Source organism: Sander lucioperca, chromosome 9 (genome assembly GCF_008315115.2).
Source record: "Sander lucioperca isolate FBNREF2018 chromosome 9, SLUC_FBN_1.2, whole genome shotgun sequence".
Lineage (NCBI taxonomy): Eukaryota > Metazoa > Chordata > Actinopteri > Perciformes > Percidae > Sander > Sander lucioperca.
This window is the reverse complement of record NC_050181.1, coordinates 32,930,984-32,943,394: the sequence shown is the minus strand read 5'-3', so window position 1 is coordinate 32,943,394 and position 12,411 is coordinate 32,930,984. Positions and strand designations below refer to the sequence as shown.

The window sequence follows — 12,411 nt, the reverse complement described above, 5'->3', positions numbered from 1 at the left end:
TACCATTATGAAAACAATAGTTTTAGGGGTGGTGTCTTTTTCTGAGTACAACAGCTTCTTTTTTAAACTCAATAAACAATAAAAGCCAACAGTCTCAAATCCCTCATTGTTTAATGTTGTCTTAAACAGCAGGACAAACACTTTGCTCTGAAAGAGAAGACAATGCCTTTATTGTCATTGCCTCATTAAAAACATACAACAACATTCAGAGTGCTACTCCTGTAAGTTTAGTTAGTTAGTTAAACTAAAAAACACATTCTCTCCACACATTCATCTATATTGATCAAAAACTATATCGTATAAAGGAAACTCAATTGATTAATTGCATCAGACAATATGTGACACATAAACAAGACCAAGACAGAAAATATAAAGTCTTGAGGAGCGACTCACAGCGCCGAACCTCTGTGCCACATTGGGATGTAAAACTTGGAGGAATGGTATTTCTTGTCGCATATTGGTTTCTGGTTTTTCTTTTTTCAGATCCAGGTAAATTCAACTTCACCCCACGGCTTTTCCAGCTGAGCAGCACATCCGGAGACTTTGCGGCAAATGAGTTCTTCCATCCGTCCAGAGCTCCAGACCTGGTCAGCTCCCTGCCCTTCCTGCAAGAAGACCTGTACAACGCACCGCAACAACCTGGTGAGGCCCAGACACACAAACTAATTGTAATAAATACACCATGACCAAGTGAGGCCTGTTTTTTCCCTTTAAATTTATCATATGTAATATTTCTGCATTAAAATGTCTAAAAAAGACTATACCTATGTTATATATTTTGTCTGCACATTACCGACCTACACCTTTGCAGCTTGTGCGGGGTGTATACATGTCTTATACTGACAGATACCATATAGCAGGGGCAGCCTTTTTAATATGAAGTGTAATTTTAAAATGTTCTTGTTAATCTGTGTGCCATATCAGCATTGAGCCTGCCATCATCTACCTAGCCCGCTCAGGCAGTGTTTTTATTTTTTTATTGCGCCGCATTCTGTGAAGAAGGCAACACGTATTAGCCAATCAGAGGCAAAGTAGGGCGGGTCTTCGCGGGATGCAGATGGGGAAAAAGTCAATCAAACTACCGTAAATAACAGGCTGTGCTCCCACAAATGGCTGTGAAAAAGGTCATTTGGCATGTGGATTGAAACATTTCCAAAAAAACTCTCTTGCACACCTATTGCCAGAAGGCCTGGGCGATATATCGATATTTTGCCTTATATCGATATATTTTCAAACGAGATATGAGATTAGACAATACCGTTGATATCGATATGGTTTAATGTTGCGTTACACAACCAATTTCTTCTGTAAAACCTATCTGTGTGTGACATTGTCTTCAGTTACATTTTTTATTAACACAGCTGTACCTATATAATGTTTAGCATGAGCGGAAAACCTGTATTTTTACCAGTGTTTCCGCTGGTAATAAATGTTCTGTTGTGGCGGGCGCCACGGTGATAAACACGGAAGAACACTATAACTGGATTCTAACTTCAGTTAGCTATGAGTAAAAGCAAAGCCCGTCTACGGAAAGCCGTTCCACTCCCTATTCAGCCACCAAATTTGGTTGCAGTTCCACCAGAGTTCCACTGGGGGTGATCGCGGTCCAGTGCAAAATGAATGGGACTATGGAGCTAGACGGCTAAATTTGCTCTTTCGCCTGATTGTCGGTGAGGAATCTCAGATTTGATTGTAGTTTTTGTAAGTTCAACATGGATTATAGGTCGAAAGTTGAATGAACGAGTACTTACGTCCTTTCGATTTCTTACAGATTGAGTCGTTGTTGCCCATAACACGCTAGCATTCTGCTAATGAATGCTGATTGGTCAGTGAAGGACTGATTACGATCGGAGATCCCGCTTGACGGCATCCGAAGCAGAACCAGAATGTCAGAGTGAATATTTCGGCGTGGTCTTTAAAACATTAGCAAACCTCTTTCTAGCATGTGTATTGACAAGTAGAGCCTGACCTGTCAGCTGTGTTGTCGATGCCTCGAGAGAGAAAAAAGGAAGTGACTCAGAGCTTGCCGTAAAGCAGAATCTCTGGCCGTATATGTTTTTAGAACAAAAAAGCCACTTTAACACCCAGCAGTGTGTATTTTCTTAGCCTCCCCTTTCGAATGCAACATTAAAATTACTAGACAAAAAATTATATCCTGAGAAAAGTGGATTTTGAGGGGTATAGCTCCATAGAGTCCCATTCATTCTGCACTGGCCTGTGAGCGCCCCCTGTATGGAACTCTGGTGGAACTGCAACCAGTTCAGAAGCCGGAAGTATCGAGAGAGTGGAACTTCTTCCCTTATTAGAAATTCTTTGGTAAAAGTGTGTGAGACGGCGCCTGCTGGACCCGGGCAAGAGATGTGACCCATGGCCAGATAATCATAGTTCATAAAAATGCAGTGCAGTGACGATACAGACATGAGACGTTTCTAACGCTGCTGACTCGCCGAAGCGCATTCAACCCATGCAGGACCCGTTCATAATGAGTCAGCCGTCACTATGTCAGTACAGAATCCAGTCTGCAGTGTAGTTCACTTCACTGATAAACCATGTATACCATTTGTTGCAGCTGTATATTTACAAACAGGAAAGGAAACCCTGTCTTTGTATTTTATTTAGATCACAGTCTGTTTTAGTAAAAGTGTTTGTTATATCTCACATGTGGCTTAACCCACTTAGTAAAAAATACAGAGATATATATCATGTATTGCTATTTAGCTGAAAAATACCGAGATATGATTTTTGGTCCATATCGCCCAGCCCTAATTGCTAGTGTGCCATTGGTTGTGCTACTGCATGCCAGTGGTGGCACCCATGCTCATACCTGCAAACTAGTTGCTTGTCGGCGAAAATCGCTGTTTTGAATAGGAAAATGTCATCCACGTGAATCGTGTAAATCCGAAGAGTTTTTATTTGGGGGGGGGGCGGTCCGAGACCCGGTGCTAATACGGCACCGGTGCCTTAACGACCGTTCTCTACCGGACCACATCACTTAAATGCCTACGCTTCTCTCTGATGCTCCAAAAACGGACGTTAGAGGGAACTGAAACATCGCCGCACGGGACGCTAGTCAACACTACACCTGACAGCAGCTAACGTTAGCCTACTGTTAGCTAGCAGCTGGAGTAAACACAGTTAAAATGCTGACAGCTAAACGGTGTAAAAGTGTGTTTGTATTTCACTGTAGAGGATTCCAACAGTCTGTAGCTGCCGTTGTCTGAAAAACAACACAGATGTTGCGTTGACTTGAAATTCTCCTTGCCAGCCTCATGCTGCATTCAAAATTGTTGTAAAATACCCTTTTTTCCATCCAGTGGTTGTTTTTGTCGTTTAACAGGAATTTACTGGTGAAATAAGTTATTGTTATAAGTTATTGTTATTCCATTTTTAATAAATCATTTAATTTTGACCCTGTGGCCTTAGCAATACACAAGCCATTCTTTAATGTCGCCAACTGTTGTTTGGGCTCCTTTTTTTTTTATATTTTTGAATGATGTGTCACCTTTTTCAGCTCTTCTGAGTTTGCAGGTATGCATGCTGACCCCTGTCATATTATTATTTCTTTCCCTGACAGCGTTGTTCCTGGTGGATAACTTCCACGAGGTTTACCTGTGGCAGGGCTGGTGGCCTCAGGACAGCGAGAGTACCGGGTCGGCTCGCATCCGCTGGGATGCAGACAGGAAGTGTGCCATGGAGACGGTGCTGCAGTACTGCAAAGGTACGCAAGGCAATGGTCAATAAAGAAATGCTTCAGTGAGTAACTCGTGATAGGTGTTAGAATATGTCTAAATATTTTTATTTTAAATCCTGGCCACTGATGGACACCCAAAAATGCACAAATCTTCCATGTTGCCACGCACTTTGTTTGTGGATGTGTGAAGTTGCTAATTTCTTTGGCCAATGTTTTAGGTAAAAAAAGTCATTAACTGTCATTTTAACTTTGATAAAGTGTTCGCATTTGATCACAAGTACTTTGTAATTTATTATTATTATGTTAAATTAAACCAGCTGAAATGTACATGGGAGTATTCAGAAAACCAAGTTGTAGTGCAAATTTGAGTCATATCAATCATTTTTTTATTAACTTCAGGTCAGAATTATTGTGATGATTTTCTCCTGCAGAGAAGAACGAGAAGAAGCCTCAGAAGTCGTATCTGATCCACGCCGGCCTGGAGCCGCTCACCTTCACCAACATGTTTCCCAGCTGGGAGCACCGAGAGGACGTGGCTGAGATCACCGAGAGGGTGAGCAACATACACCGCCACGCCCAACAACAACTCTCAGCCGTACATCGGTGGAATTACACTGCTTTGGCCACAGCCACACACCAAAAATAAATGACGCAGACATGACACATGAACACACACCTGGTCTACAACCCTCTGCACCTGTCCTCTTTTATACCAAAACCCTTGCTACACTGTAAATAGGCTGGTTAGACAGAAGTTCATTTCCAGGATAATGTGTGTTGCCGTTCTCAAACTCTTTTTCGGGAAACAACAACAAGCTAGCAAGCAAGAAAATTTGGATTGTGCAACAAGGCAGGCCTGCTTGGTTCTTTCTGGGAATGATTGTAAAGATTTACAAAGAATATGTTTAGGGCATTTCCTCTCTAACTGGGATGTTTTGGAACCGATCGGTAGAATTGCTGTGGACGAAGTACACACAGCGATACACTGGTAAGAGCAAATGAGGTTCAACCATGTATCCAGCTAATTTAAATAGCTCACGTTACTGTATTGTGTCAACAGATAACTTCATTTAATATTGTATGTGGCAATTTCTTTTTGCGGGATGCGACTGTTCCACCAAAACAAGTTCCTTCCCGAGACTATTTAGCAGAGCCACCGTCGCTGCGTCCGGAGCTTAGCACCGCCCAAGACCATTGCGATTGGTTTAAAGAAATGTGAACAACCCAGAGTGTTATTATTTCTCCTATCCCAGAACATTTGGACATAGGTCTGGCAATGCGAGACTACACTGTATACATACACACACAGCTGGGTTCTTCACCTCTAATTGTTCCCACACATTTTCTCTCACACATATGTAAACTAATTGTCCAAACAGCTGCAGTCATTGTAAAGGACTTGATGCCATGTCTGTGTTGTGGCTGCAGGAGGCGGAGGTGTGTAACCAGATTATCCTGGTGGAGGACGTGTTGGCCCGGCTCTGCCAGAACACCTTCCCTCTGGCTCAGCTGCAGGCCCGGCCGCTCCCAGAGGGAGTCGACCCGCTTCGCCTCGAGATCTACCTGTCTGAACAGGACTTTGAGGTCAGTATACCGTGAAACAAAACTGCTGCACAAAACCTGATATTTTTTATTTATTGTTTGTAATGTTGGAGTTAGGGTCAAAAACACACATCCATGTTTAGAGAGCATGTTTTCCCACTGTTGATCAGACTTTTTAGGACATTTTGGTAATTTAAAGAGGCAATTTTTACATAAATATGAAGCCACACATGCATAAAATAGAGTTCCTCATCACAGGAAAAGATCTGCTATTTAATTCTCTTTATGCTTTAGCCGACACTGACAGAGTGGTTAACAGTGAGTATTTGTTTTACCACTCAAGACTAATTAGAGCATGAAGAACAGGGGATGTGGAGAGGTTTGTGATTCAATTAGTCATCCATCATCCCTGTAAGAAATCAATCATCAATGAGGCAGAGATACATGCAGACTGAGTACATCAAAACCAGTAAATGATAACAGAAGTTCTTCTTCATCTTGAAACTGATCATAGTTTATGTATAAATTAAAAAGTAAGACTATTTAAAGGTGGATTTTCCTCTAAATCTACAACTCCGTATTCATAAAACCATCCTAACCCCATGTAACTCTCACTTTACAGACCAAGTTGTAGGTGTATTCAGGTAAGAAGAGCCACTCATGCGATTCATCAGCATTCAGGCGACCTGTCCTTTTCCCAGCACGTCAGCACTGTGTTTTTCTTTCTTTCTTCATGTGGTTTGAAAACTCCTGTGTCACTCCTGTCTCCTAAGTGTAGCGCTGGTTGAGGAGGGAAGTTTTGCGCTTGGCTGCACGATTACATCTGAAAAGAACACCCTGATTACTCTGACATCATAGTTAGTCAGGTCCTTTATATCAGCTGCAGTCACAAAGGATTTGGCACTCACAGCTCTTCACACAGTAGATAACAAACATAAAATGACACCTAAACTTAGATCCCATTTCTGCTCGGAAAAAAAGAGACGAAATATAAGGGATGATTAAAAATTGATCAATAGTCATTTGACAGAAAATTAATCAGCCTCTATTTTGATAATCGATGAATTGTCATTCTTCAAGCAATGACATCAAACATTGTTTGGCTGAGGATTTGATGCTTTTCTCTGTTTTGTGTAATTTTTGAAGACACCTTTTGGGGGTTTTAGACTGTTGGTCGGTCAAACAACATATACTTTTGAGGGCGTCACTTTGGTCTCTGAAAATTAGATAGATAGGTGCAGCCATAGTAAGTCAAAGTTTGGTCTTTATCTCATAATTGTCAAGTAGTTAGTAATTAGTCATTCATTTTTTTCCAGCAGAAATGGCCCCTCGATGATTAACATGGATTCAGATGTTTTTAACACACTTCCCCACAGTAATATGAACAGCTGAGGTTGTAAATGAGGTGTTTAAACACAACTTTTGTCAAATTGAAACTGTTGTGATAATTGAGACTTTGAAATGTGCAGCCATTGTTCCTCTCCAACACCTTTGACTACACCACACTCCTGTACACTTCTCTGCTGCTGCCGCTACTCTTCTCTTCTACACACACACGCACACACACACTAGGGCTGGGCAGTATGTTGATATTTTACCTTATATTGATATATCTTTCAAACGAGATATGGGATTAGACAATACCGTTTTTATATAGATATGGTTTAATGTTGCGTTACATAACCCATTTCTTCTGTAAAGCCGTGCCTGTGTTTGGATCCTCTCCTCTCACTCTCCGCGCTGCCCCGCCCCCACTTCCACTCAGTTCCATGAGTAATATAGCGTGTGAGAAGGTGCCTGCTGGACCTGGGCGAGAGATCTGACAGACATTACATACACGAGACGTTTGTAACGCTGCTGAACCGCCGATGCACATTCAACCCGCACAGGACCCGTTCATAATGAGTCAGCCCGTCACTGTGTCAGTACAGAATCCAGTCTGCAGTGTAGTTCAGACACGGTGATGATAAACCAGATGATTGTACAGTAACTATCAGCTTCATGATCAAGAAAGTTTTTGTATCATCGCACTCCCCCTCTTTGATCACAATCTGTTTTAATAAAACTGCTTGTGACATCTCACATGTGGCTTTGACTTAAAACTGAACAGTTAAACCACTTTGTCAAAAATACAGAGATATATATAGTGTATCGCCATTTAGCCGAAAAATACCAAGATATGATTATTGGTTCATATCGCCCAGCCCTAACACACACACACACACACACACACACACACACACACACACACACACACACACACACACCTTCCACCACCCTCAGCTACACTGCAGTCTGTGGAGCACAAAATGGAGGCATGCAATCACTGAAACAACTAAACTGTCCTTGTAAGATAGAGTTGGTTTGCTAACAACCCACATATACTGTACATTATTAACATGACATCAGTGCGTGGGTTCTCTTACTGACCAGTATTGACCAAACAGCAAGTGTATTATAACAGAAACGGAATTACCAGATGTAAATTAGCAAAAATATATATACCAGATAAGTCCAAAATGTACAAGACATTGCATTTTAGCATTGATATCTTACTGAGAGAACAAAGAAATGTTTCTTGGTGCTTTCAGAGTTTTTGGTCCATGTACCTGACAATACGACTTTCTGGTGTAGAGGAACTTACAGTAGAAATATTCAGGCATGTTTAAAAGATGGTTTAGCATAAACATCCTCACTTAAAAAGTAAACAAGATTTACTGCAATTTTAAAAATGATAGCTTCGGTAAAAAAACTAAACATTTCTACGGATCATAAAATTGCATTTGTTATGTAATTTTTCCTTCAGTAGCTACAGTGATCCACGGTTGACAGCTCCACCCCTATTGTCAGTTACAGGAAAAACACCAATACTTCCCTTTGACACAGTATTTGAAATTCAAGTCCAATTCCTTGTGTCGTTGTCTTCCTGATTTAATTAACTGCATGTGTCTCTCTTTCCGATTGCAGAAGGCTTTGGAGATGAAGAGAGAGGAATATGAAGGTTTACCAGGGTGGAAGCAAGTGAACTTAAAGAAGGCCAAAGGACTGTTTTGAGGAAGTTTTTAAATGGAAGACGGAAGGTGGTTTGAGATGGAGAAACAGGAAATGTCACACACCTGTGAAACCTGTTTTGGTGGTAAGACGCGAGGACATCGAGATAGAAAGTATCAGAATCGGAAGAAAACCTACATGAAGGATAAGACTGGAGATGCACTCGCCTTGCTTATAGTCATGCTTTACCTTTCAACTTTGTCATTACATAACAAAATGAAATTCAAAACGGTTTAAGAGAAGGTAAAAACACCTTGCTTTGGTTCATACATGGTATTTGTGCGTATTTGGAGTTTCCTCCAAACATTAAAAGTCACCACTCGTGGACTTAACGGATGAAAATGTGCACACTAGAACGCTCGGTGTCAGAGTGCCATGCTATGGTTTTGTATGTATGTGTGAATGATTGTATATAATGTTTGTGTGTAATGTTTATTTGTGTAAATGTGTGTGTATCTATGTAAAAACAAATCCTGTCACATCAGATGTTGTAAGGAAAGTTGTCATTCTATTTGTTGTCCATAGTGTCTGGATGCTGTCAGGACACGTAAGGAACTCGTGTCACTCAGTTGTGTTAAACTGCTCAAGTGGCTCTGGACTTACTGAGATGTAAGAGTTGTAATTTTAAAGGTTTGACCTGTACGAGAAAGAGAAACAGCAGCTTGTTATATCTGAATGTATAGTGCCTTGCTTTTTGTGTACAGTTTATATACAGAAATCCTAGTCTGCATTTTTAAAGACTTTCTTTGTGATATAAGACATAGTAAATTAAATCACAATAATGCTCAACTCAAGCCATGTGTCATTCTGTGTGTCCTGCTTCATAAACTTTAACACTGTGTTTCATTTTTAAGAAGATTGTTATCTGTTCTAGATAACTAGAAAACAACATTGTGGAAAGTAACTAAGTATATTAACTCAAGTACTGTACTTAAGTACAATGTTATGGTACTTTAATTGAGTATTTCCATTTTATGTTACTTTATACTTTATACTCTACATTTATTTGACAACTTTAGAACGCTTTCTAGGGATGAACAATTAATTGTCTTCAAATCGAAATTGAGATTTAGAAGAATGCGATTAGCTTATCATGAAGACTGAGATCAATCAAATGTGCAATATTTAGTTGAATGTTTGGTTCAACATTTTTATATTCCTCTTTTTATTATATTTACTGTTTTTTCATAAGATAAATGCTGGAATAATGTAACAAATCATGGATTAATAGAAATGTCCTATTTTCAGTGGATTTTTCATTTATTTGTATTACTTTATTTAAAATGATGGTAGAAGGTGTAATATGTAGATGTTGCTGTTGAACTGAAGCGTATCAGACATTTCAGTTTACAGGAAAGTACTGATATTTTTTATTGGAATTTTGTTTTATTATTATAACTTTAGCTTTTGTGATAAATGTTCTGTGTTTGAAGTTTAATGTTCCATGCTTATTAAAAGAAAAACACTTACTGCTGGCATTTCATATCTGTTCTCATCCTTGCATAAGAATATAGAGCAGTTTTTATGGTGTCTCATGTTATAATGCTCCATGACATGTTTTATCTGTTACACAGGGAATATTGAACTTTAGCTAAAGTTAAAATAATAATAATCGCAAATCGAATCGTAATCGCAATATCTGGCAGAAAAATCGCAAATAGATTTTTTTCCCAAAATCTTTCAGCCCTAGCGCTTTCACACCTGCCTCATTTAGTTCGGTTGAATTGTACTAGAGTTAGTTTGCCCCGCTGGTGCAGTTCATTTGGGCAGGTGAGAACGTGGCAATCACACTCGGGTGCGCACCAATAGCGGACCAAACAAGCGTACTGAGACCTGCTTGATGAGATGGTCTCGGTACACTTTCAATCCAACTCTGGAGCGGTTTGTGGTGAGAACGTGATCTGACCTCGAACCAACCCAACTATACATATGTACTCAAGTCTGAGCTAATGTCTCCTGTAGTCAGGTGTGATTTGCAATCTGCGATGCAGCAGAGCAGCAGACTGTAGCAGCTTGCAGTGTTTCTCTCACAGAAACAGACAGCAGTCAAGCTCACCGTCAGTCACTCGCATCTCAGCCGCCGCTAAAGTTGGATACAGACGCCGGCAGAGCAGAGCGAAGTCTCGGTGACCAGAGCAGACGTAGTAACGTCGCTCGAGAAACAACGTCTGATTATTGAAATGAAATGAGCTGGTTTGACCATGGAGATGGAAGAAATATGTACTAGTCCAGAACACAAGACTTTCTTCCTGTACTTACTCCTGCCCCCAGACACATCCGACCAATAAGAGGAGTGAACGTTCTTGCATGATTTGCAATAACACATTTTGGTACTCTTGAATTTTTCCAGGTGTGAAACCAAACCAAACCAAGGGAAATTGCTCCAAGTTTACAAACTCATCAACTGATTTGGACCAAAGCAAACAAACTAAAGGTGTAAAAACGCCCTTAGTTACTTTGCAGATTTAGATTATTAAGGGTGTTTTTTTTATAGTCATCTTTAAACGAACCAAACTCAGTCCTCTTAAAGTGGACCAACAGAAAAGGGACTCAGTTCTTTTTTGCGTTCACATCGTCAGTTTACTTGAAAAAGGACTCAGTTCACATGCTCACACGTGGCGCAAGGTGTGGCACCTTGTATTTTTCACGCTGAGAAGACAGCGTCCACCAAGTTGTCCCACTACGTTGTCCCGCTACGTTGTCCCGCTACGTTGTCCCGCTACGTTGTTTACCTCGTTTGCCCCAGTGTTAAATTATGATTATGCTTATATATGAAAAGTAAGTGCTGTAGTACAACTAGCAGGAGACAAGTTATAATTGAGGTAACTTTGGAGACACAACCATATTTAATCATTAAATTAATAAATATTTTTGTTGTATCTCTTTTCGGTGTTGTAGTTTGTAGACGGTCCCTAAGCACACGTCTTACTGCCATCTCACCGCCGGGTAGCCTGGTTGACACCAGACTGTCAGTACCCGATCCGTACCACCTGTAAGATCCGTTCTGCGCATGCGCATAATTCTGTGCATGCGCAGAAACTCAACGTATTTTACGACGGTTTACGACACTGTCTGATTAGTTCTACGCTTGCGCGATTACTGAAATGCGTCATATCCTGAGAACACCAGCAAACTTCACAGCTCTATGCCTAGGGGGTAAGCTTCTCCTCGGAACGCGTAGCTCCTATGGCGCCATTTTGATGCTAACAAGCCATCACCTCCCGTTAGCATTCCATTGTCTGCCATTGAGGCTCCATTACCTTGTACCTCATGTAATGGCTCCGTAGCAGACGTTTTTGTAAAAATAGGCTAACGATTGTGTCATAACCACGCGACTTACTGTCGCACAGTAGATAAATTACTGTACAGTACAGGAGAAGCTCGCAGGCAGTTTTGACTCACATTAGCTGTTTAAGTTTAATTACTAATGTTAACTAGCATTTTAGTTAGCAATAATTAGCCTGTGCCTATGTTATCTCCGTACATATACCTACGCTCTCTATCTCTGCAAGATTCGGAATTATTGAGATTTCTCTTGGCACAGCTACCAGAAGACTTACAACTTTCAGACCATAGACTGTATAATACTAATATATACAGTCTATGTTTCAGACAGGTTGCTCACGTCACATTTACGTCGTCTCTCTCAGTTGGAGGCTGCACAGTAACGCTCAGCCATCAACGGAAAAGTGCTTCTAATATCCTTCACTGGTCTCCGTCCAGAGCAACGGGAACTGTTGGTCCATTTTATATATGTCAATGTCTAATATCCTTCACTGGTCTCCGTCCTGAGCAACAGGATCTGTTGGTCCATTTTATATATGTCAATGCTCTATGCATGCATTGGCGTAAGGATGTTTGGACATTTCCGGTTACCGGAAGAAAACATTAGACAGTGACAGTAGACCGTTATGATGGCAGAGATGAAGTTTACAAGGTGTTTGCTGGAGTTGCCTAAAGTATATGTTAAAGATATACGGAGGGTCGTCTGGGCATTCAGTACGACACCACATAACAAATTGAATAAAGGCTTCAAATTTTACGTTTCTTCATTTCTTTGCAACTTTGAAGGTAATTTGCTAACGCTAGTTAGCCTGAGCTAGAAGCCTTGCTATGGTGTTATAAGT

The 12,411-nt window shown here is 40.6% G+C and overlaps 1 protein-coding gene across 12 annotated transcripts in view; it reads left to right on the top strand.

Moving 5' to 3' along the window:
- The window catches only part of LOC116040669 (supervillin-like), a 78,965-nt gene extending 69,892 nt beyond the window's left edge, over nucleotides 1-9,073 (top strand). For 10 of the 12 annotated variants that reach the window (XM_036004963.1, XM_036004956.1, XM_036004957.1 and 7 more), the window contains 5 exons: nucleotides 484-642; nucleotides 3,575-3,718; nucleotides 4,123-4,244; nucleotides 5,120-5,275; nucleotides 8,201-9,073. In XM_036004963.1, the coding sequence (XP_035860856.1) occupies nucleotides 484-642; nucleotides 3,575-3,718; nucleotides 4,123-4,244; nucleotides 5,120-5,275; nucleotides 8,201-8,287 (668 nt within the window). In that variant the 3' untranslated portion in view covers nucleotides 8,288-9,073. The other 2 variants (XM_036004959.1, XR_004898239.1) reach the window with 2 other exon arrangements.
- The last annotated feature ends 3,338 nt before the right edge of the window (nucleotides 9,074-12,411 follow it).